This window comes from Heterocephalus glaber, unplaced genomic scaffold (assembly GCF_053883595.1).
Source record: "Heterocephalus glaber isolate CG9 unplaced genomic scaffold, H.glaber_assembly_v1.0 deba00001457, whole genome shotgun sequence".
NCBI classification, from domain to species: Eukaryota; Metazoa; Chordata; class Mammalia; order Rodentia; family Bathyergidae; genus Heterocephalus; species Heterocephalus glaber.
Genome location: NW_028258305.1, coordinates 39,201,239 through 39,224,398, shown reverse-complemented (window position 1 = coordinate 39,224,398; position 23,160 = coordinate 39,201,239). Strand labels below are relative to the sequence as shown.

The following is a 23,160-nucleotide window of genomic DNA, read 5'->3' as shown; positions in this document are numbered from 1 at the left end:
AACATATTATTTTCTATGTCACATTTCGGCGAGTGGCCCCTTCCTGCTTCGTACACGCCTGAGTTTCAAACACAGGTAGCTGCAGTCCGCGTTTCCTGGCTAACAAAAGCATAAAGGAATGAAGCCAGAAAAAAAGCAAAGTAGTAAGCCTGCCAAGCAGCCGAGCAGCTGGCCCGGTGGAGCAAGAAAAGCAGAAGGTCAACCCGGCCTAAGCGCGCTCCGTGTAAAGAGATCCGCCCAGGTGCGACAAACCCGGACTCTGCCCCGCTCTGCGCCTGCGCCGCCGAGGCGAGTCGGCGCAGTGGACCTGGAGAGGAAGGGCGGTGCATCTGTGAGCAGACCGAGGCTGCGGCGGGAGAAATGAGTCCACTGCGATTGCGCAAAGGCCCGAGCGAGGCGGGGAGCGCGAGGGTTCGCGCGGCGCGCCTGCGCAGAAGGCTTCGTAGCGCGGCGGCGGGCAAGGGCCGCGCAGAGTGAGTGGCGCTGCGGGTGGGGCCGTCGGCGGCGCTGGTGAGCTTTTGCGGAGCTGGGCGGTGCCGAGGAGGAGGAAGAGGAGTTGGAGGAGGAGGAAGAGGAGGAGGTGGTGGTGTGGGTCTGAGGCGGCCCGGTTCGTGGGGTCCGGCTTGTTTATTTATTTATTTACTGTGGGTGCCTCCGAGTGAGCGCGCGCTCTCGCTGCTCGGCGGGGAGGGGTGGGGGGAGGGCCCGGAGAAAAGGGGAGTTGGAGCCGGGGTCGAAACGCCGCGTGACTCGTAGGTGAGGGAACGCCGAGCCGTCGCCGCAGCCTCCGCCGCCGAGAAGCCCTTGTTCCCGCTGCCGGGAAGGAGCGTCTGGTGCCGACAAGATGGCGGACGGGGAGCTGAACGTGGACAGCCTCATCACCCGCCTGCTGGAGGGTGAGTGGGGCGCCCCGCTGCCCTGGCCGCCCTCGCCCCGGGGCCTGAGGGGGCTCTGGGCCGCCGCGAGACGAGTCCCCCGGAGGGCGGAGGGCGGAGGGCGATGAGCGATAAGGCCCGGGGCCGCGGCTGCGGAGCCCGTCTGCGGGCACAGCCTTCCCAAAAGGCCGCCGGTTCCCTGGGCCGAACGTGCTGCCTCCAGTGACCCTCCGAGGAGGGGCAGGGGGCCGCCTCTGGGCATCGTGTCTGTGGAATGTGTGTTTCGTTTTCCTCTTTGTGCGTCGTCCTTGGCTGCCTCTGACTGCGAACGGCGATGCATTTTGTAAAAACCTTTCTCAGGAGATCTGTTTCATCTGTCCTTCATTTTTACACGGTCCTCTAGAACAGTCTTTTTAGGGAAAGGATAATGTTAGCGATTGCTTACCGACTATTACTTGGCTTTACAAAAGGATGAAACAATCTTTGGTCGGGTTAAAGGTAACATTTTAAGAAATACGAAATCTACGTATGGTGGCTGAAAGGCATGGTTTAGGGACAGGGACTTGAAAATCTAACCGGATTGAGCAGAGTTTAATTTCTGCAAAAACTTACTAAAGGTCTGTGGTGAAGCTTCTTTTGGGCATAAAAAGATATTTACAAGTCTGCTGGCAGGATTTTACTCCAAGTTAAATGTAGTCTTCAGCCAAAGGGACCCTTTGCTCTAAAATATGCGTCACGACTGTTTTGAGTGTGTAGGAAAGAGCTTAAGCCTACTAAAACGTTTCAGAGTTTTCTTTGTCATACACCTTTGAAGGATTGCGTGTGTACTGCTATTCCCCGCTTTCAGATTTCCTGAAGATAATTATTGAAGCGAAGTAGTTACGTATTTCGTATTTGGAAAATCATCTCAGAAAATTGTATGGCGGGAGGGGCTTTTTTCAGGTAATGCGTTGATATCCCAAATATCAGTTCTCTGTGTACCCTTTGTGTAACTATATTGGTGTATTTGCTCCAGATGTGAGAGCTTTTCAGCAGTTTTAAGACTGAATGGAAAGCAAAAGTTTTACTTCGAACTCCAAGCCACCTTTTTCTTTATTATCTGGTTATTCCTGGGAGGCCCCCTGCTGCTTGCAGTAAGTGTTCTTAAAGATCTTGTAGTTTTTAACAGTTGTGAACATCTTGCTGGGTCTGAGAAATTTGTTTTAAAAGATATGTATTGTGATTGTGCATCGCTCTACAAGGGAAATATACTTAAACGTTTATATCTCGGTTGCTCCTGGGGAAATTTAAGCTTACAACCATTTTTATATTTTAAACTTGTAGATTTGCAAATTTAAAAAATCTTATTTGTATTTCAACTTATGTATGCTTTATAGGCATAAAGCAGTATGTTCGCGTATTTTTAAATATTTGATCTAGAACCTTTTAAGTCAGATGCACCTTTTTATGATTACAGATACTTAAGAAACTTCACTAGTAAAGTCAAGGTTATTGTAAAAAGACTTAGGAAAAGTACCCTAAGTGATTTTATTGTTTTTGTGAATCCACATTGAATGTGTGTCTCTGGTTTGGGTAATCTTTATCCCTTCTTGTGGTAAAAATAATGCTCTGGACACATTTTCTTTTTAATTTTGCTGGTGTTTATTGCAGTGTTCTGTGCCAGGCACCAGGAACTCAAAGATAGGAGTCTTCCCCGAAGGAGCTCCCGGTATAAACAAGTGACTTTCTAGTTTTTCCAGCCTCCTTTCGGTAAAAAATTTCATTTCATCTTAACTCAGTGAGAAGTTTTTTGGTTTTGGGGGGTTTTTTTGGTACCGGGGATTGAACTTAGGATCTTGCGCTTTCGAGGCAGGTGGCAGAACCACTGAGCTAAATCGCCGGCTCATCTTAATGCTGCAGAAGCACGTTTAGTTTGACAATGCATCCTTAGAATTCTCAGGTATCCAGAGTTCCCACCCTCCTTCCCACATCTTGCCCAGAGGAGACTTGGATTCAAAGAAAAAATTTTTTCTACTGTACTTTGGTTTTCAGTGATGTTACATTGCAAATTAAATTTAAGTCAAATTCAAGGAATGCTCTTTTGTAAAGCTGCCTAGTAGAAAGTACCGTACAAGTCAAAAATACGGTCAGCAAAAGGATCCATAATTACAGATAAGAATAAATTTCAAGAAGTGACTGCAGTTGATAATACATTTTATTCCCGAAAAATACAGAGTGGGTTGTTACTCTCCTCACAAACATAATAATTACACACATTTGTGAATTAGCTAGATTTAACCATTCTGCAATGTATATGTACTTTAAAATATATTGTACATGATAAAAACACAAGTGTTACTTGTCAATTAAAAAAATAGCCATAATTTCTCAACACTAAGGTAAAAAATTCTGGTACTGTTTCCTTTTTTAAAAGCTTATTATAGTTTGGAACTTACTTCTGATTTTTTTTCTCAAATTGCCAGTCAGGTATACAGTATACACTTTTAGTAACTGTGCTTTGGGAGTTACTTTGTGTTTTCATTTTCAGGTGGGTATATCATGGTATATCTCAGAGAACTTTTAAAATATTTTAATAAATTCATCTCCTTTACAATATAAAACAAAAATATTGATGCAGTTTTGGATAGTACATATTTCTCCCTTATATTTTAGGGGGTTGTTGAAAGCCTTCTATCACTTTATTCCCTGTAGTGACCCTGCTGCCATGTTCCTGTGGCTTATTATAATGCTCTTAACTGATGATTTAAATTGATACCAGTTTGTATGGGTAACCAAAAAAATTCAGTAAATGATTTTTACTTAAGTGTCCTCTGAGGAGTTGGGGTAGGAGTGAAATGTAGCAGGATCACCTAGGGCAAGGCTGAGTTTATTTTGGAGGAAGTAGGATGGGATGAGTAGAATCTGATGTATTTGTTAGTATGGAAAACTGGTGCTGGGTGAGTAAGATAATGTCAGCTCTGTTCTCAGCCACAGACTTCATCATCATACGTATTTAAAAACTGGGCTTTACTAGTTGAGATAATTAACATATCTGTTATATCGTGTATTTGATAATACATATAAATTGTGTTTAGAATTTTTCACCCCTAATTATAAAAGTAAGGCATTCTTATAATAGGAAACTTGGGAAATAGATATAAGGGGGGGGGGAGTCCCCTGTAATTCCACAGCCCAAAAGTATCCCTTGTTAAAATTTTAACATACTGTACATCATTAGAATGTTCTTTATAAAGCTATCTTTATGAGTTAATTTTGTTAGGAGTGTTGCATCATCAGCATTTTTCCTTGTTGAAGTGTATTCAGAAATACCTCAAAAGCTATTTACTGTGTGAAGGAATTTAAAAAAAAAAAAACTTTTTTTAAACATGTTGCCATAAAGCTGAGCTTGACTATTACAACACAAGTTGTAGAGTATTAACACTGTGTAAAGTTCCATGGTAGGACATGGTTGTGTTTGTATTTTTGGCTAATAGCTTTATAAGAATTTTTTTTATTTTTTAAAAAAAATCCATTTTTCACTTTACCTTGACCTTTAAAGAAATCCACTTTTCACTTTACCTTGACCTATCTGAATTAGTGGTGCTCCTGTAATCGTTGAGTGTGTATCTCCTTTTTTCTTCTTGTGGATCAGACTTAAAATTTACTCTGACAATGCAACTGGGAAATTTTCCTCTTAGTGACCTTTTAAGAGTTTTTAAAAAAGAAATGAATTTGAAAAATTAAATAATGAAACCATGTTAACCCTACCCCCTTTTTTGGTACTGAGAATTGAACCCAGAACCTTCACACTGAGCTACATCCCCAGCTCTTTTTGTTTTGAGACAGAATCTCACTGTTTTCCCAGGCTGAGCTCAAACTTGAGATTCTCCTGCCTTAACCTCCCAGAATCCTGGGGTTACAAGCCTGCGCCACCACAGTAAGGATAGCTCCCTACCTTTTAATGAACGCTTTATTAAGATATAATTTACATTCCATACAGTGCATAATTCAGTGGTTTTTAGCGTATCCAGAGTTGTATAATCATCGCCACAATCAGCTTTAGAACATTTCCACACATACCCCAAAAAACACTGGTCTCAGAGACACTCTCCTTTTCTCTTCATGTTCCTCATCTAGCTCTTGGCAACCCCTAATCTACTTTTTGTCTCTGTGGATTTGCTTTTTCTGGACATTTTATGTAAGTGATATGATGAAATGTTACAATATGTAGTCTTTTGTGACTGGTTTAATGTTTCTTTGTTTCATCCATGTTTTGTTTTTCTCTTTTGGCCTTTTTTTTTTTTTTTTTTTTTTTTTTAAGATGAGGTCTCATTATGTAACCCAGGCTGGCCTCAGACTCATAGCAGTCTTCCTGCCTCAGCCTCCCAAGTGCTGGGATTACAGGCGTGTGCTGCCTTGCCCAGCTCCCTTTGGGCTTTTGTGAATAATGCTGCTCTTAATATCTGTGCACAAGTTTCTAAGTAGTTTTTTCAGTTCCCTTGGTTATAGAAGTAGAAATTGAATTGTTGGGTCATATGGTAACTAATGTTTAATCTTTTGAGGAACTGCCAGACTGTTCTAAGCCTCCACACTGATTGAATTGTTGAATTTGACCCAGCAATCTTAAGGTTAGGCAGTTGGAATGAAGTGGTAATTGCTATTGGCCACCTCAGCTTTCTCAGGGAAAATGCCCTATGGACCAGAGTCGAGACTTGTTAGAAAAGAACAGGTAAGGGAGGAGAGGAGGTTGGTTGGTTACTGAGTATTTTATTTCTTCTTGATTCTTTTGGATGCGAGGCTAGAGGAGCCATGAAGATGGTGGAATATATTTTAACTGATAAATAGATTAGGGAGTTTTGTTTTGTCCCCGCTCCTTTGTTAATATTTCCAGCAAGTAAGAAAAACTTGACAGTTTGAAAAAGTAGCCAAGAATGTTTTTATTTGGCTGTTTGAATGCAGGGCTGGAGCTTTTCTGGAAAATTACAAAATCCAAGGTAAAGATATTATATTGGGATTTAGAAATCTATTTAAATTTGAGTCTAGAAACAGGATTATATTGAAATTTAGGATGTGAGGAAGATAGTGAATTGCCTCTACTGAGTTTTTTTTCTTTCACATCTTATTCACATCATTTAACAAAGTATCCATTGTTAATTACAACAGTGGTAAGATAAGTATATAGAAATGTCTAGGTATTTTAAAATACTGACTAAAATCCCATTAAGTTTCTGAAACAAAATTTATCTAAAAGTCTTCAGATACAGGGAGGCAAGCAGAAGTCGTCGTAAGTGTCAGTATGTTTGGCAGTTGTTTGGAGGGGTAGTGGATAGGGACTCTCAGTTAAATCTTTTGGGACTTAATTTTGTTTGGATAGGAATTAATACCTTTGGGCAGCAACCACTGCCCATCTGGTAGCTGCAGATAGACATTTCAAGGTTTATTCCTCCTGAAAATATAGATCTTTTTTGAAGGTAGACAAAAGAAAAAGATCAATGTCATAACTTCTTTTTACTACTCTACTCAGCCTTACACCCAAGATTGAATTGGGTTAACTCTAAAGTTGTGATTATTGGTAGGTATAATTTTTTACACCTCATTCTGCAGTACACCCAATAGCAGGCTGTCTGATAAGATGAATATACTAATGGAGACAAAGTCTTTGTTCTAATACTAAAAGATGAAGATCAGAAATGTGTAAATTCATTCTAAAGTTAAATAAGTAACCAGTAGCTAATCTTTTCTTGATTTGATGGAGAAAATCAGTCTTTGGATTTAGGTGGATACTTGTCAAGCAGTAGAAAGAAGATAATAGTGGTTGTCCTTTATTCTGCCTCCACATTATTCATGTGTGTAGCATAATGATTTAAGAGAGTATGCATCACCTTCCTAAAAATCACCGGGCCTCAGGGCCCTCCCTTCCCGGATTTACCTCCCATCTGTGCAAGGACAAGTAGAAGAAATAATAAGATTGTGCATCCTGAAGAGAGCACTGCATTTGGTTCTTGAGGCTTGGTCATGAGCAGTTTGGAGGTTTTGACACAGCTTATTCTACCATAAAGGAGTTTTCTTTCAAGAATGTTTTTCTTTTTTTTTCTTTTTTGGTACCAGGGATCGAACTTGGGACCTTGCGCTTGCGAGGCAGGCGGCCGAACCACTGAGCTAAATCCCCAGCCCTCTTTCAAGAATGTTAATCTGAATATTCTTGAGTAACAGAAGTTCCTAGCTAGTTCTTTTCTAACACCATTGTAACCATTCCCCTGATCGTCCCATTTTCAATATTTAGAGAAATCAAAAGTTAATCTGTTATAGTAAAAGTTGTTAAAGGAGATCTGATACTACATAGTTCGTTCTGATATTGTACCTAACAGTAATAATAGCTCTGTTTAAAATTTTAAATAGTAAAATGAGCTGAAATTGTATAGGTTCTATCTATGTTAAGTACTTATCAAATAATTGAGCCAACATAGAGGAAAAAAGTAAGATGTGTTATGTACATGTACCAACTCCCCACGGGGAAGGTAATGATAAAAAAAAAAAAGTTGTGAGAGAAAATGACCAGACTTCTAAGTGAGATGCTTACAAACCTGTCATCAAGAAAATAAGGTCTACATTAATAATGACAGGAAGAAATATATTTTGTGAATTTAAGACGCCAAGTATAATAGCTATTGATCCTGAATGATATCAGATATTTACTCAATTAAATGTTTACCCAGAAATATCAATAAGTGTTGATACAGTGGGAAGCCATATCAAGTAATGGATAAAGATACAGGTTTTATGTGCATTAAATTTCATTTCTGCTCCAGTTTCTTTGGCATACTGGGGATGATAGTATCTATTTCATAATGTATGTGTAAAGATAAAAAGATACAACACTTCAAATTTTTGACATGTGAATGTTACGTGTTGTTACTGCTTGGTATAAATGTTAAGCTAATAGGTGGTAGTAGTTCTTTTTACTCCTGAGCCCTACACTACACCTTCCCCGTACAGTATTTAATTTTGAAAAAGCTCTTTCGTGTGAGTACCTAACAGATGTGTGTCTTCCACTTTGTGTTTATTGCATATAACCACCATTCCCTTATATGTGTATAACAATTTTTTTCTGTTTCCATTACTCAGAGTTAATAATACGGATTATTTTACCAGTATTTGTGCTAAACAGAACTATTTTGAGGCAAAATAAAATGGTGAAAAGTACTTTTAGAACATATGCTTTCTTTTGACTGAGGACAAAGGACATTAAATCTTAAACTTTGAGTCTTGAGGCCTTGTTAACACCCATCTTTTCCATACTTTCTTTTTTAACAGAATTGAAGATAAGAGCTTTTATGAGGTATCAACACCATGTTTGACATTAAAGCTGATTATTTAGAAATACCTGTTCTTAAAGAAAAAAGTACAGGCGTGGTGGCACATACCTGTGATCACAGCATACTAGGGACTGTGGCAGGAGGATTACTGTGAATTTGAAGCCAGCTCGGGCTACATAATGAGTTTAAGGCAAGCACGCTTACAAAAATCCTATCTAATATCTTATGGAAGATAGCTGAATTCTCTGCTGAATCTGTTTTAATATATTGTTTTGGCTGAAGTATATAAAGAAAATATATTCATAATATGTAGTTGGGAAGAATATTTTAATAGCCTTTTTTGATAATTGAGGATATTCTGTGATATATAAAATCAAAGAGTAGTTTTTGAAGGTTAATAGCAATATAGAATCTAAAATACTAGCAGTGAATTTATTTTTCTGTAAGTCCAGGGTTCTATCTTCTACTTTAAATTTATCTTAAGCTTGACTGTGTAACACACACTGCTCATTTGGAAACTGTTTCAGCTGAATTATATAGATGTCCAAATATTGACACATCATATATACAGTATTTTTTAAAAGACAGTTGTTAAAAAAAAATCAGAGTTAATACTGTGACAAGATCTCATGAGAAGAGTCTTTATCTATGGAAATATGGATGCTTTTACTTATGGTGCTATGCATGACATTTCCAAATTTTTAATTTTTGCTTTGAAAGCTTGAACTTTACCATTGAAAACAAATACAGTCAGTTTTTTTTGAAATGACAGGCTCAGTTTGTTGGTTTTTTTCAAGAGCACCTGTTAAATATCTAAGTCTGAGTAGTCGTGGTTTGTCAGTGCTTTCCAGTAAAAAGTGTTTTGTGAAAAGAATAGCTAGATCAGGTTGCAAGTACAGCAGTAATAGTTTTTCTTTGTAACAACCATTATGTTAAGGTATGAGGCAGAAGTGCTTTGTGAGTATTTTCTATTTTATATAGATTAAAAAGATGTCTATTGGGGGATTAAAATTTAATGAAATTGATTATACAGCATTGAAGCACTAATCTTTGTGTTGCACTGCAGATGCATGGCAGTGAACAGCATAGTGACTACCGATACAGTTTGGTGCCTCTAACTTGGTGTATGTTAAGGTGCCAGCAGTTTGACCCCACTTTGCTTTTGCACCGTCAGTGGAGATGTCAACACAGTGAGAATCATAACTCCTTTACCTGTTCCAGAAATATCCATCCCTCTCTTGTATATACCATTTTTCTTTACACTTTATTGTACCAGCTGATAATTGGTGTGCACGCCCAGTGGTGAGTCACCCCTTTGAGAATTCATAAAAGCCATAGGCCTTCTCAGAAGAACATTCATGTGCATACACAATATTACAGACAATTTGAGCTGTAATACAGAGCTTCTATCAGGCAAACCTAGGATAAATTGAAAGTATGGCAACTCCCTAATTCGTTCACTTAAAACCAAAATTCCACATTTTAGCTAATTATAAAAAATTTTACTTTTTGTTAAAGGCTCATGTTTGTGCTAAATGTGGAAAACTTGCCTCCCAGTTTTCAGGAAATCAGATTGCCATCAATTAGAGTGTAACCTTGAGTGAGTGGGGGAGGGATAGAGTAAATGGGAGTTAAAATATCAGTGGTTAATGAAGATTAAGATTTTACAAGGCCAGCAGGCGTAAGTGGTATAGTTTTTTATCTTGCTATTTTATAGAAGGCAGTTGGTTATAAATAAGAATTTGCTGGGCCGGGGATTTAGCTCAGAGGTTTCACGGCCTGCTGCTCAAGCGCAAGGACCCGAATTCAATATCCCATACCCAAAGAAAAAAGAATTTTGCTGAAGAAGAGCAGATGATAGTGAAAATTTGATGTGCATACAATGCAAAGACATCATACATCCTTTGTAATTTAGAAGACACACCTGCATTGGAAAAATTCTTACATAAGTAAAAAATGTAGACTATAGTGGTTGAGAATAATTTTTTGTAATCACTAGAAGAATAGAATTCTTTTGGAGAACATTGACATTTTGCTTAATTGAAATTCAGAATTAGTTTTCTCAGTCATCAGAATTGATTGCAAGTGGTCATTTAGGGTGGGTTTTTGGATAGGGATGCTGGAGAATGAACCCAGGGCCTTCACACTGAGCTATATCCCCAGTCCTTTTTAAATTTTGAGTCACAGTCTCACTGAGTTGCCCTACCTGGGCTGAAATTTGTGATCTTCCTGCTTCAGCCTCCCAGAGTCCTGGGATTACAGGATTGTGCTACCAGGCCCACTGCAAGTGATCATTTGTTGATGGTGATCTGTAATGAAATTTTATATATTTCATCATGAAAAATGTCTTCACACAGATAAAAACCACCAAATACCTTGCTACTGTCAGTCTGAGTGTATGGTTTTAGTTGTGCATATTCATCACTTGAAAAGCATTTATGGAATTCTCTTCATATTTATTTGCCTTAGTGTGTTCATTACATTGCGTATTACTTCCAAATAGAGTTAGGTGGAAGCTCTTCAGCTGCATAGTGAGTGAATTTTGATGTACAGAAATTTCTTTGCACTTGAATTGAGGTCTGAAGAATGCTACAGTTTGAGCATGGAAAATAGATCTGCTGCACATTTGTGTAGGAATAAAGATCTGACTTGTTCTAATTTTTGACAGTATGGGAAGTGTAAGAAGCAGTTTGCTTGTGATTCAAATAGTACTAGTTGTCAAAAATGACTTAAAACAGTGTAAATGTGCAAATAAGGTAGTTTTTTCCTTTATAATCTCAGGTTGAACTCATTAAAAAAGACATTGTAGCCAATTCTAAAACTATTCCATACTTGGTAGTAGTGACTGAGGATAGTTTTCATTTGAGAGGAAAAAAATCACAGAATTGTCATTGCTAAAACATAAACTGCTGGGTGGCGTGGTAGTGAGAATTGAACCTAGGGCTGTCACATTGAGCTATATCCCTAGCCCTTTTATGTGTTTTTTTATATTAGTAAGTTGGCCAGTCTGAACACTTTTGAGATTCTCCTGCATTAGCCTGCTGGAGTTCTGGGATTACAGACAGGTGTTTGTCACCATACCCGTGATAAAAACTGACAGTGAGAGCACATTGCAGTTAACTGTGGGTACTACCATTTTACTACACATGATTAATTAAAGTATTTTTCCATGGAATGACTATACCATACTTTTGAGCACCTTACATTTTTACAAGTTTGATAAAATTGTCCAACCACGTTCTTTTCTACAACGAGTATTTTTACCACTACCAGTTGTGTAACATGTCTTTGCAGATTCCTCTGTGGGTTTACTAAATTGTTTTTCTCAACTTTGAAAATATTCTTGCCAATAGTTGTTCCACACAAAGTTTCATAGAAACTAACTTTTCAGTTACTTCAAATTCACCATTGACTTCTTAAACAGCTTAGAAATATTGGTAACATCTGTCAGCTTATCAAGAGCCAAGAAAAGCCATTCAGGATCACATCTTGTTTTTTGTCAGTGCTCCCAGTATTCTCAAATCTTCAAATAGTGTTTTTTTGTTTTTTGTTTTTGGGTTTTTTTTGGTTCCGGGGATCGAACTCAGGCCCTTGAGCTTGCGAGGCAGGCAGCGGAACCACAGGCTGAGGGGTGTGTGTGTGTGTGTGTGTGTGTGTATGTGTATGTGTAGAAATTCTATAATAAGATACTGCTTTTTGTTCCTGACCATTGCTTGCCTTTGAATTGGAAATGTCATGATGAGTGCTTAGTCTCATAATGTCAACACATACTGTTTTCTAGTAGCACAGCTTTAGTGTTGTTGCATAAGAAACAGTGCCTAACCATTCAAATAACAAAGTAATTAATGCTCTTAAAAGCATAATATTCAGGGTCTACTTTTCTTGCCTTGATGAGGATGTGCTGGTAATAAAAGTAAATGAAATATCATGCTTGGTACAGCAGTAAGCATGACACTCAAGTTGCTGTCAAGTTTTAACTGCTTTTTTGTAACTTGTATGCTGAGAAGCACTGTGAAGCAGTAAGAATGCCCCTCAACTCTGCCATGATAGCATGAAAGTTCCTATTGATAATACATAAGCAAACCAGAGTAATGGTGTTTATGGACACTAGCATTTGAATTACATATATTTTTTAAAATTTAAATTAAGTTTATTATAATTTGTACATTACAAGGTATTATTTTTACATTTCCCTAATCATTTGAAAAATGTAGAAAACTATTCTTTAAGTTATAGGCTATATAGAAACCTGTATCGAGCCAGATTTGACCTTAAGGCCTAGTTTGCTGAATCCTGGTGCAGTTTTTCCACCTTTCTGATGTAAACATTATATATTAAGATTACCTTAGTAAGTAGGAGTCAGGGAACTTTGGTATTTCCACCAAAGTTGTGTGACTGATAAGGGAAAATGAACTTAAGGCCCATGGTATCTAGTCCTTGGCAAAGCATTCCTCCAGATTTTTTTTTTGCATTCACCTGACTTTCTAGTGTATAACCTTTAATCATATCATATTTTATGTACCTCTCTATTCTTCCCTAAGCAGCCATTCCATTGTTGAGAGCAACCAAACCAGAAAATTTTGGAGAGCTTGTGAATTTGACACAGAGGAAGTGTGAGCTCCTTGTCTCCCTGGCTCTGTTTTTCCTGGAGGCATTTTCCAGATTGTGGTATAGTAGAGATTCCAAACATGGCAATCTAACCTGACTGGGCACAGAAGGTGGAAGTCTAAAAGAACTTTGTGGCTTAAGTCTAGGAGAGGAGTAAATTACATAGACACTTCCAAGTCTTTAGTTCCCTTTGAACTCAGAGTTTAAGCCCTGCCAAGTTAGAGGGGCCTTATTATATCAAAATTTCTGTTCAGACTCCATCATGGCCATTCTCTGATTGTGGATAATACTGAAATAGACCAGCCCTCAAGAAAATGTGGATGAGTCACTGCTCCTCTGTGGCTAAAAGGAAACAGCCCTCTTTGGAGGAAGGTGTCATGTAGATCTTTTAGTGTTTCATTCATAATCCAGTATTTCATTCAGCAATATAGTATAGGACTGAATAGACCAAAAACCAAGAGGGGAAAACAAAGAAACAGCCACATATGATTGACATGTTAGTTATTCAGACATGGACTTTAATACGCTCATGGTAAAGAGAAGGATGAATTTTATCAGAGACTTGGATACTGTACCCCTAAAAAAAATTAAGAATTTGATTGTTGGATTTATCAGCAAAACAGCAGAATAGAGTAATATGCTAGGGGAAAAAAGTTCAGTAGAAATCCAGTGCTAAGAGAGAGAAAATTGAGACAGAAAGAGTGTGAGAGATGTGTGAGACCTACCGGAAAGATCTAAAATACAGTAGTCTCAGAAAGAGAAGAAATCAGATGATATGTAGTTGGATTGAGGGAATATTGAGAAGCAGTTCATTTCCAAACCAGAGAAAAAGATGGAAACACAGAATAAACTATGAATTCCAACCAGGATAAATACAAGGAAAACCATATTGAAGCCTGTCAGATTTAGACACACACACACCCCCTCCACAAAAAATAGAGACAATTGTAAAAACTACCAGAGGAGAGCCATTACGTTTAGAGAACTGTAGTAGGAGTAATGGCTGATCTGTCCCCAGAAACTACAGAAGCCAGAAGAGAATAGAATGATCTTTTTTTTTTTTTTTTTTTTTTTTTTTTGGTACAGGGGATCCAACTCAGGACCTTGTGCTTGTGCGGCAGGAGCTGGAACCACTGAGCTAAATCCCCAGCCCTAGAATGATCTTTTTAAAGCACTGAAAGGAAAAAATGATGCTGACTTAGAATTCTAAATCTAATGCACATAACCTTCACAAGTGAACAGAAAATACAAACTAAAGTTAAGATAATGTGTATTGCTAATAGCCTGTCACTAGAAAACACTGAAATTGTTCATTTTTTAAAAAAAGTGATGCTAAGTAAAAGCAGAAAACTCTAGAAAGAAAGAGCAACAATAAGAATAAATGTGAATAAATATAAATTAACTTGGACCGTTTAAAACAATAATTTTGGAACTGAGCATGGTGGCATGTGCCTATAATACCAGCACTTAGGATGATCACAGTGAATTCAAGGCCAGCCTGAAATATATAGTGGGACCTTGCTCAAAAAACCAAAATAATTAAAATGGGGTTTAAAATATGTATAAAAGGCATTTGTAATCCCTAGCATAACCACTAAGTGAGAGGAAAGAAAGAAAAGACAGTGTATGTTTTTAAAAATAATATTGAAATAATAAAATTTTAAACCTCAAGAAAGACTAACAAGGAATTCCAGCATTCTGGGAGGCTGAGACATGAAAATTACAAGTCTAAGTCTAGCCTGGGCAACTGAGTAACTTAGTGAGAGCTTGTCTCAAAAGAAAAATGTAAAGGGCTGTGGATATAGGGTAGCTCATTGCAAAAACTCGGTTCAATCCCCAGTCCCCAGAAACACCCCCCCCCCAAGTTAAACCAGAAAACAAATCACTGTTATCAGTAAAGATAAAGGAGGCTAAAAGAGGTGGAATATGCAAATGCAATATGTAATTTTGCACTGGGGGAAAGATTTTATACAGGACATGATCCAAACAGTTAATAGAATTGTAGTATGTTCTTTTTTGTTGTTGTTCTTTTAAATATTTGTTAACAGTGCTAAATTCCTGAGGCCTGATAACTTGTATTGTGACTGTAAAAGAAAATATTTTTAGGAGATACTTACCTGGTGTATGAAGGGATAAAAAGGGGTTGGTTTATATAATCTATTCTCAAATTTTTCAGAGAAAAGTAATTATATTTTTAAGAATAAAAATAATGCTAAGAAGTTTAATAATTTAGGTGATAGATTCTTCTTGGCTAAACAGTCAGGAAAAAAATTTCTTAGTCATACCTGTTAAAGCAAATGAATTTGTGTTGAAATACCTCTCGAAAAGAAAATTCTAAGTTCAGATGGTTTCACTAATGACCTACAACATAAAAAGAAATTACTTCAATTTTGTGGTATATTATGGAAAATAGAAAAAGAAATAATACTTCCCAGGCCAGGGGTTTAGCTCAATAGCACAGCGCCTGCCTGGCAAGCACGAGGTCCTGAGTTCAATCCCCAGTACCCCCCCTCCCCCAAAATATGATGTATAAATGACAGATTACTGGCCATGAATATCTTATGAATATGGCCACAAAAATCCTGAGCAAAATATTACAAAATTTAATCCTGCTGAATATTAGATACGGGTAGTAAATCATAAGCTTGTTTATTCTAGGGATCCAGGGCTAGTCTCACCACTGAGAAATCGGTTAAGATAAGCCAGGCTTCTTAGTGCATGCCTGTAATCCAAGCAGTGTGGAAGGCTGAGGCAGTAAGGAGCCCAGCTTGGACAAATTCAGCGATTTAGTGAAAACCTGTCTCAAAGTAAAAAATTTTAAAAAGGGCTGAGGATTTAACATAGTGTAAAGCCCCTGGGTTCAGTCCCCACTGCCCCCTCCCAAAGAAAAAGAAAGGAAAAGGGAAAGGTCAAGATAAAACATATAAACAAAATAAAGGAATAAAATGATATGATTATCCCATTAAGTAAATAATGTTTCCTAAATTTTAATACCTCTTAATAACAAAAATTCTTAGTTGGGAATAGAAACTAATTTTTTTAAAGATGATGAAATGTACAGAAATAAAAGTATCTTAATGATGAAGTATTGAATGCCTTTTTCCCAGTTCAAGAACAAGATAGGGTATCAGCAGCTTCACTTCTATTCAGCATTGTCCTGACGGTCCTCAGTGATTCAGAGAGAAAGAAAAATAAAAGATTGGAAAGGATTAAAACCGAGTTTTTACAAATGATATGATCATATACTTGCCAGAGAAAACGGCAAACTGTTAAAATAGCATACCGTGTTGGTATACACAAATCATCATCAAACAGTTGGCAAATGAAATAAGAAAACAGGTTTACAATAGCAGGCCCCTCAAAATTAACATAATGAAAAAATATACAAGACTATCATAGTAAAAACTAAAAACATTGACAGTAAAACTACAAAACAGCCCTGAAATAAATGACAGTTTAAGTAAAAGAAGAGATAATGAAGTCTGTGAATTTGAAGGTTTGACATAGTTCAAATGTCATTTCTTCCTGAACTCATCTATTTTCCAATGAAAACTTGCACACGTTTGGTGTCAAGCCAGTGATATAGTGTCCAAAAACAGATCCGTTTGAGTGAGGTTGCTTGATTTTTCTACAAAGTTGCCACAGCTGTTTATTAGGGGAAAGGATAATTTCTATGATAAATAATGCCAAGTCAAATATCTGCATGGATAAAAATGAACCTTGACTTTTTACCTCAGACCAACTAATTTGAGAAGGGATTAGGGAATGAAATGGTCTAAAACAGTAAGCATCTAGAAGACATAAGGAAATAATCCTTACAGAAGACAAAGTTAGATTGTAGATTCATTAAAATAAAGAACTTCTGGGCCCGGGGATTTAGCTCAGGGGTTCCGGCGCCTGCCTCGCAAGCACAAGGTCCCGAGTTCAATCCCCGGTACCAAAGGAAGGAAGGAAGGAAGGAGGGAGGGAGGGAGGGAGGGAGGGAAGGAAGGAAGGAAGGAAGGAAGGAAGGAAGGAAGGAATTTCTGGGCCTGAGATTTAGCCCAGTGGCACCGCGTCTGCCTCACAGACACAAGGTACTGAGTTCGATCCCCGGCACCAAAAATAAATAACTTCTGTTCATCAAGACAGCATTAAAAAGGGGGAAAAAGTCAATCCAGTTTTAAGAATAAACAAAAGACTTAAAGACATCAATTGGTATGGCTACTTTGTGAGACCCTTGCTATCTGCTAAATAAAACTGAGTCTTTTCTGTGACTCATTAGTTCTGCTCTTATGTTACAGACACACCCTAGAGCAGTGTGCGTGACCACCCCAAAGAATGATGTGCTTTTCCCTTTTCTGGTGTTGAGGATTGAACCCAGGGTCTTTGCCTTGAGCTTCCTCCTTAGCCCCTTTTCTTTCTTTTCATTTTGAGACAGGGTTTCACTAACAGCCTAGGCCGGGATTGAGAGCCTCCTGCTTTCACTTAAAGTGCTCATATTACAGGCGAGTGTCACCATGTCCACCTAGCATTTTGCATATTATTCTGGGTGGTTATGTAAGTGTAGAGTAGTTAAAAATGCATTGATTTATACATGTGATGTTAGTTAACTGCTTGTACATAATACTTCAAAATAGTTTCTGCTTTGTAATAGTAGATTATAGGCTAGAAATTTTTTTCTATGAAATTTTTTATCTCTAAGTTTTATATGGCAAAGTGGAAAGCATTCTTCCTTTGAGTTAGAATACTTTGTTTCTGAATCCTTCTATGCTGTTCTTCATTTCCTCCAATCTTGTGATCGATCATATGCAAAGTTATATAATCTCAGTCTTTTATTATACAGTAGAGAGAATAACTTCCCTTTATCATTCTTGGGACCTGAAACGGACAAAATGAAATAATTGGTGTGAAGTGCTTTCCACCTAATGAAGTATGCAAATTTATAATATCTCCTTAATCCAGTGAGACACTTACATCTAGACTCATTATATCCAAATAATGAAGTCTGTTGGGAATATTGTGATAGTGATCTAGTTGCCTCATGCATGTACATGTAAAAGGGCACCTGATTTCTTTTTTCAGATAACTGAGAAATTTGAAGTGCTTTTAGAAATCTGGAAGTACATAAGAGAGCATGACTTAAATTGGAAAAACAATTGAAATTGCTCTGTTTACTTGATTTTCCCACACGTTTGGCCAGTGCATTTCTAATATTTGGTCACTTGCCAAAGGCTTAACATTTAGAAGAAACTTAAGCTTCTCTAAAGACATTTCATCAACTGTTAAGGTATGATCATGACACGCAGTTTTATGTGCCACCAAGAGGGAAAAGGCCACTTCCAGTTGTAATCATAAGCAATTACAAGGTATAGCACAACTTCAGAGATACTGAGGGAAAAGTACCAGGGATTGAACTCCCCCGCCAGTACCAGGGATTGAACTCTCAGACCTTGCACTTGCCAGGCAGGTGCGGTGCCACTGAGCTACATCCCTGGCCCAAAAGTGCGTTTTAGAATCAGTGAAATACAGTTTTCATGCAGTAGGGTTTATTTTGGTGAATTTTAGTTTTTGTGGATTAGCATAACTTTTAGCATTTTATACCTCTAAAAATGTTAGAGTTCCATAATTATTCACTTGGAAAAAATTAAACATATAATTTATGAAGAAAATAATAAGCTATACAAGGTTAAATAGTCACCATTATAATTTGGTCAATTTTAAGTTGAGACATTGAAATGACCCTCACTAACCTTTTAACTTCCTTAAATGAGTGCCATTGAGTCACATCTAAACTATATGTTACTGTGGAATTATAACATAAGTTGTGAACTTTTTAAAAAAGAGATACAGTCTTTTTTATGTTGCCCAAGCTGCTCTTGAGTTTGCCATTCTCCTGCCTCAGCCTGCCAGGTAGCTGGGATTACAGGTGAACACCGCTGTGCCTACCTTTGAGCATTTTTTATAAATCTTGTCTGTAGTATCTAACAACTGAAGCACATTAGGCTCTCAAGTATTTGTTGAATGATTTAATAACTACTGAGTAATAACTTGTAGATGTGTATTTGTCATCTGAAAGCAACCAGGGATCTTTCATCCTTCGAGATGAACACCTTTTTTTCTCCCCCTTAAACTTTTATCCATTTAGGACTAATCCCAAGATTAAGACTTGTTCCTGAATCTAACCCAGGCCAGTATTTCAGGTGCTTAGTAAAAGATATGAAGCTAAATGTCCTTTTTGGTCTTAGGTTTAAAAGTAGGTAATTTTTGAGAGCTAGTATTGCTGATCATGATTTGAATTTCAGGAATAGTCTTATTAACTGGCAAATTTGCTAAAGCACATTTGTATATTGACTCTTTAATCTTGTTATTTTTATGTTAATATATTGAGGGCAGGGATTTAGCTCAGTGGTGCGGACGGCTGCCTGGAAAGTATAAGGTCTTGAGTTTGATCCCTGGTACCCCCCCCCCGCCGCCCCCTGCAAAAACAATATATATATATATATATATATATATATATTTTGAATGTACAACTTTTGCAAATAAAGGCCTAACTTTTTAAAAGCCTGTATCGTTAACCAGACAAAAGAATTGTAGCAATTTTTAAACAAAAAATATGTATGCTTAATTATAAATGGAAAGTAGTAGGGGTATATAGAGAGGCAGTCTGTTTTCTTTTTGAATGCCTTTTCAGTTAGGATTTAGATCTTAAAAGTATAAAGGTTAAATGGAATGAACCAGTGGAGATAATGATGAAAGGAAATGATGACAAGTTACATGTATATGTGTTTTAAATCAGCAAATGGAGGTGGTTGTTGCTAAAGTTCCTGGAGATGCTGATAAAATTCCAGGAAAGAGTACAAAGCCAAAATACTTAACTGGCAACTACTTTTTAATCCTACACACACTGGGGATTGAAACCAGGGTCTTCACACTGAAGCCAGTTTGTTTGTTTGTTTGTGTGGTTTGTTTTGACACAGGGCCCACTAAGTTACCCAGTCTGGGCTGGAACTGCAGTCCTTCTGCCTTGGCCTCCCATCGTGCTGGGTTTACAGGTGTGCACTACTGTGCCCAGTTGCTTTTTATAACCATTGATTCTTAGTGATGCCATTCTACTTTCCTACTAGATAAAAGAATTGTTTTGATGGGAGAGTACGCCAGACGCTCAAGGGTGCTGTCCCTGAAACTGCCTGGGTCTCTTGGGCTGGTAGGCCTCAAATTGGCCCCTACAGAGCAAATTTTCAGTGGCAGCATTTCAGTGGTAGCAGACTTGAGGAGTGTCATCAGAAACCAGCAACACTGGAAATAGAGGCCAAAGACATAGAATACCTTACTATTATTAGCCATTGGATTCAATTAGGTAGTTTGCAACCTGTTTGACTTTTCTGACCTTCAACATATGGACATGAACTTTTCAAAAGATTATTATTTTACTGGTAAAGTTTAGAAAACTGACCATTTTATTTGTTGTTTATCAGTACGAGGATGTCGTCCAGGAAAAATTGTGCAGATGACTGAAGCAGAAGTTCGGGGTTTATGTATCAAGTCTCGTGAGATCTTTCTCAGCCAGCCTATTCTTTTGGAATTGGAGGCACCACTGAAAATTTGTGGTAGGTAAACGGGTAATGTTGGAAACGGTTCTTTTGAATCGTGTTTTTCTTCCCATATTTATAATGAGAATAATGATATGAGGAAAATTTTTTTTTAAATTTTGTGTAATGGTACATTGGTAGGTTTTATTGTATAAAATTTGAAACTTATAAAAATGATTAAAAAGAAAGTACTGCCGGGTGTGGTGGTGCACACCTGTAATCCCAGCACTTGGGAGGCTGAGGCAGGAGGATTGCTGTGAGTTCAAGGCCAGCCTGAACTACATAGCAAGACCCTGCCTCAAAAAAAAAAAAAGAAAAGACTTGGTATAGTCTTTTCAACATATAAAAGATTTCAACATATAAAAAGATTGCTGTTCATTAATAAAGAATTCTTAGAAATAAGAAAATGACAATACAACAAGAACAAAAAAATAGGAAGAGGTAGTTCTTAGAAGAAATTAAAATACATTCAAGGGCCTCAGCTCCATAAATAAAATCAAAATTCTAACTAATCAAATTACAAAAGAGCCAGAGATTGATATTTAGTGTCTTTAAGAATATGGGGAAATGAAGATTCCAGTGCACTGCTTAGAAAAAACATACAGAATTTTTAGGGTCAGCATGACAATATCTAAGGTCTTCTTACTTTGTTGTGATTGTTTGTATTTAAGTCTTAAAATGGATTTTGACCATACTTAAAAATTTATGGCCTTAAATTAAGTGATCATTTCATTGTTGTAACAAGAAAAAATTAATGTAGGGCTGAGGATTTAGCTCGGTGGTTCCACCACCTGCCTGTCAAGCACAAGGTCCCGAGTTTGGTCCCCGGTATCAAAAAAAAAAAAGAAAAAATGTAATATATCATCCTGGCCTTTGGTTAAATAATGCAGAAATTCTTTCTCCTGGATATTTCCTGGTGGTCTGCGTTCACACTATGTAAATTTTTTTTAAGTGCTTAATGTAATCTTAAGTACTTTTTATTCTGTTTGTGGTTTATTAAGTCAGGTATTTGGTGCTCTTTTGTACAGTACTGAGCAATTAAGAGATAAATAATGTTTGTTGAATGGATTAGGATTTGTTGCCTGCTAAGTAATTTACCATATAATATTGCCTTTAAGAGACAGTCATTTAGAATTTTCTGTAAATGGTCACTCCCTTTTATGAATTTAAATGAAGCAGATGTATTGATTTGGATGGATGACCTTAAAATTGAAGTGCAGATGCTCCTTACAATGGGATTATGTCCCAATATTCCCATCATAAATTAAAAATACCATAATTTTAAACATAATTCACCTAACCTACCAGAAGGATAGCTTAACAGCACAGTACACTGTTATCACTCATTTACCATCAATCGTTGTGTGGCTAACTGGGAGCTGCAGCTTGCTGCTGCTAATGCCCAGTATCTCAAAGAGGTATTGTAGTACATATTGATAGTGCAAGAAAAGATAAAAATTCAGAGTACGGTTTCTACTTATTGCATGTTTTGCTTTTTCATAATCATAAAGTTAAAAATTCTAAGTCCAGCCATTTTAAGTTAGAGTACCATCTGTACTCTTAAAAAAGAAGTATTCTTTGCAAGGACCCAAGTTCGATCCCCGGTACCAAAAAAACCCTAAACAAACAATAAGTATTCTTTTAAATGTTGTATAGAAATAATTTGATGGTAGCAAAAGTTACTTATATACATATTTCTTATTTCTTGCTTTTTGGCAGAATAGAATATAACCTAAGATGAACTACCGTAAGACTAACTGTATTAGTTACTGTTATTGTATTTAAAAATTGCCCAAAACTTCTGAGCTTAACAACGTTAATTTGCCATTCACAGTTTCTTTATGTCTAGAATGTGGGCACAGCTTTGCTTCGGGGTCCTCACAAAGCTCCAGTCAAGGTTTGAAGTGGGGCCGCAATCATCTGAAGGCTCAGTGATGAGTTCAGTTCCTTACAGCCTGATGGATTGAGGGCCCTGGTTCCAAATGAACTCTTGGCCAGGGGCCTCTCTTAGTTCTTTGCTCCATGGGCTTCTTTGTAAGGCAGCTAGTACCATCACCAGCCATGGAAGAAGGTGTGAGGATGCAAGCAAAACAAAAGTCACAATCTTAAAGCCTAATTTTGGAAGTTAGAACCCATCTCCCTTTCATTGTATCTGATTTGTTAGAAGAAAGTACGAGGTATAGCCTACACTTATGGGGAGGGCGTTGTGTAATGCTATAGGCATTAGGAGCCGTTTCATAGAAGTTGCTCACAACAGTAAGTGATTTTTCTAAACTGACTTTTTCTGTTTTTAGGAGATATTCATGGACAATACACAGATTTGCTGAGATTATTTGAATATGGAGGTTTCCCACCAGAAGCCAACTATCTTTTCTTAGGAGATTATGTGGACAGAGGAAAGCAGTCTTTGGAAACCATTTGTTTGCTATTGGCTTATAAAATCAAATACCCAGAAAACTTCTTTCTCTTAAGAGGAAACCATGAATGTGCTAGCATCAATCGCATTTATGGATTCTATGATGAATGTAAGTGAAAATAAAAACTTTGAAAAGTAATTGATGAAAACATAAAAAAAAAAGTTTCCTCATGATTTTCTAATTCAAAGGAGTCCTTTTCATTCTGAATTTTTAAAAAAATGCAGTGGATCTTTGACTTACACACTCAGTTTGTTCTCGAGGGCTGGTTGCAGCTCAGGTTGGTCAGTTGAAGGCTCAGGCTCCTCTACACAGCCTTCAGAGTCTCTCCTGTATACAGGCAGATCTCAGTGACCTTAGACATTGGCCCAGGATTTCTCACTTACGGCCACACAGG

General features: G+C 37.6%; 1 protein-coding gene, 1 long non-coding RNA gene and 1 pseudogene across 3 annotated transcripts in view; all 3 read left to right on the top strand.

Moving 5' to 3' along the window:
- The first annotated feature begins 370 nt into the window (after positions 1-370).
- Ppp1cb (protein phosphatase 1 catalytic subunit beta) overlaps positions 371-23,160 on the top strand; it is a 40,486-nt gene continuing 17,696 nt past the window's right edge. The window contains exons 1-4 of one of the 2 annotated variants that reach the window (XM_004839233.4): positions 371-510; positions 757-896; positions 20,236-20,367; positions 22,644-22,874. In XM_004839233.4, the coding sequence (XP_004839290.1) occupies positions 845-896; positions 20,236-20,367; positions 22,644-22,874 (415 nt within the window). In that variant the 5' untranslated portion in view covers positions 371-510; positions 757-844. The remainder of the gene's footprint in view (positions 511-756; positions 897-20,235; positions 20,368-22,643; positions 22,875-23,160) is intronic. The other variant, XM_004839234.4, reaches the window with a different exon arrangement.
- On the top strand, positions 903-15,315 carry LOC147827045 (uncharacterized). The gene is made up of 2 exons (XR_015453212.1): positions 903-1,373; positions 1,891-15,315. It is a non-coding gene; the product is annotated as an uncharacterized LOC147827045 (long non-coding RNA).
- On the top strand, positions 20,543-20,651 carry LOC147827044 (signal recognition particle RNA; annotated as a pseudogene).